General features: G+C 47.3%; 1 protein-coding gene across 1 annotated transcript in view; it reads right to left on the bottom strand.

Moving 5' to 3' along the window:
* The window catches only part of LOC125031304 (protein Wnt-1-like), a 110,002-nt gene that overhangs the window by 1,597 nt on the left and 105,905 nt on the right, over positions 1 to 2,500 (bottom strand). The window contains exons 5-6 of the mRNA XM_047621979.1: positions 1,225 to 1,341; positions 1 to 59 (exon numbers count right to left, since the gene is read on the bottom strand). The exon at positions 1 to 59 is cut by the window's left edge and continues 164 nt beyond it. Coding sequence (XP_047477935.1) covers positions 1 to 59; positions 1,225 to 1,341 — 176 coding nt within the window. The remainder of the gene's footprint in view (positions 60 to 1,224; positions 1,342 to 2,500) is intronic.

Raw genomic sequence — 2,500 nt, forward strand, 5'->3', positions numbered from 1 at the left:
GAGGCTCGAGCGTTGCCGGCGTTCTTGACTGACACTCGAGAGGCGCCGTCGAATCGGTCCTGAGCAGGGCGAAGGAGGAAGGAAATAGGTTCAGTGTTTCTGAGGGGGTGCTCGTGCTTCCTCCCTCATATAAAACTACTGGGGCATGAAGCGTGATTACAGATAACTAACTTCGATATTTCATCAGCGTAGGATGCATTGGGGGTATATTTAATCAATGTAGGGCAAATGGTGGGGAACTTAATCAACGTAGGATGAATGGGGGATAAGAAAAAGATTAAACGAATCAGTAAACATACAATAACCAACTACACTGTTCGAAGTCTCCACCAACACTGTGGCATAAACCGATACACTCTCAACATGTTTGTTTACATAATGAAATCTTATTCCCGGGGGAGTAATGAGGCCTCTTGATCCCCAGCTGGAGCACACTTGACCCCTGGGTGTCCGGGTCAGGGCTTCACTAAGGGGATCTATCATGACACACCCACCGATTTCGACACGCGGGGGAGGTCAAGGGGTCGAGTAAAGCTTAATGAACCGCCGTTCGACTACCGGCATGTAGAACAATGGTCAGACTCTGAACCATAAGGACCCGTAGCACGTTCGGAGTTGCAGAAATGGGGATTATTGAAGGCGTTGAGGGAAGGGGGCAGAGTAAGGGATGAGGCCAGTTGAATGATAGCAAAATTAACTTATCTTTGTTGTTATATGAGAACCGAGAAGGAAGTAGTTACTGGATGTGTGTGTGTGTGTGTCTGCGTGCGCGTGTGTGTGTGTGTGTGTGCGTGTATGTGTGTGTGTGTGTGTGTGTATGTGTGTGTGTGTGTGTGTGTGTGTGTGGGTGTGTGCGCGTGTATGTGTGTGTGTGTGTGTGTGTGTGTGTGTGTGTGTGTGTGTGTGTGTGTGTGTGTGTGTGTGTGTGTGTGTGTGTGTGTGTGTGTGTGTGTGTGTGAGTGTGTGTGTGTGCGTGTGTGTGTGTGTGTGTGTGTGTATGTGTGTGTGTGTGTGTGTGTGTGTGTGTGTGTGTGTGTGTGTGTGCTTCGGCGCGTGCATGCATCCGTATGTGTATGTACGCACACACATATGCCTGTGTACATATATATATATGTATCTACATACATATACTTGTGTGTATATACATATACGTGTATGAGCACACAGGCCTACAAATCTGTGCACGCATCCATATAAACAACAGAGCCCTTCTCCATGACCCACCTTGAGAGCGTCACCAACTCGTCTGAAGTAGGGAAGTCTCCACCAACACGTCTTGACGGTGCAGGAGCCTGACATCCCGTGGCACTTACACTCCTTGCGCATCTCGCTCTTCACATGCTGAGGGAGAGAGAAGTGTGAGAAGGACTGGAACTGGTCCTCCTGTGGGGTGACAGGTGACTGCAAAGAGTGTTCGGGGAGGATGACTGCTGCTGCGATAGTTGTTTTTATCGTTATTATTATTATTATTATTATTATTATTAGTATTATTATTATTATTGTTGTTGTTGTTGTTGTTGTTGTTGTTGTTGTTGTTGTTAGTAGTAGTAGTAGTATTGTTGTTGTAGTTGTTATCAATATTATCGTTGTTATCATCATCACATCATTAGCATCATCATATCGTCATTATACTCATCATTCCTCTTATCTTTATCATCCTTATCAATTATAAGCCTAACAGCAACACTTTAGGTAATAATGACATTGAAAATTACGATATGGGTAACGATAATTAATGAACGTCCTTGATAGCGAGAGAGATTAATGTTATAAGACCCGAGATCATCATTAGCGGGGACTTGCCACTCCTTCCTTTCTCAGTTTCTCCGGATCCCAAGACCTCGCCGGAGAGCCCATGAGCCCATGAGAGGATCTGCGGACAAGCGCCTTCCATTGTCCAAGAGGAAGCAAGAGCAAACACCCAGCGTCACGTGTGAAGGAGGAAGAAAAGAGAGAAAGAATGAGAGAAAAAAGAGAGTCCGAGGTCGTGCCTGAAGGAAGAATACACATTCCTTTTCCCACAAGGAAGGGAGATGAAGAGATACAGCTTGAGCAAATTAAGGATGCTGAGCTGACAGTGTAGACGACGCCCCCGGCCAAGAGGCCACACACGCCACCTACGGAAACAAAAGTTATGCAAATGAAACGCCCTAAGAAGAGAGGCAGAAAAAATAGAGGGAGTTGACTTCATGTTCTCGCGGCCTTCAGGTTCCTAAATAGATATTCCTCATCAGCCAAAAACACTGCTGAGCTGTGCCTACGTCCCCATAACAACTGACTTTCTTTCACCCACTCTGTGACTTCTCGCTCGATCGGCAAACACCTGAAGGCCTTTCCAGTCCTCAGACACGACAGGGCATTCGAGTCCTCCTCCAGGCATCGAGTCTTCCTCCAGCCATCAAGTCCTCCTCCAGCCACCGAGTCCTCCTCCCGCCAGCCTGGTAGAGTCCCTCGAGAAGGCCCCCGGGGCTCCGAATGGCCAGCGGCAGGAGATCGCTTT

This window comes from Penaeus chinensis, chromosome 12 (assembly GCF_019202785.1).
Source record: "Penaeus chinensis breed Huanghai No. 1 chromosome 12, ASM1920278v2, whole genome shotgun sequence".
Lineage (NCBI taxonomy): Eukaryota > Metazoa > Arthropoda > Malacostraca > Decapoda > Penaeidae > Penaeus > Penaeus chinensis.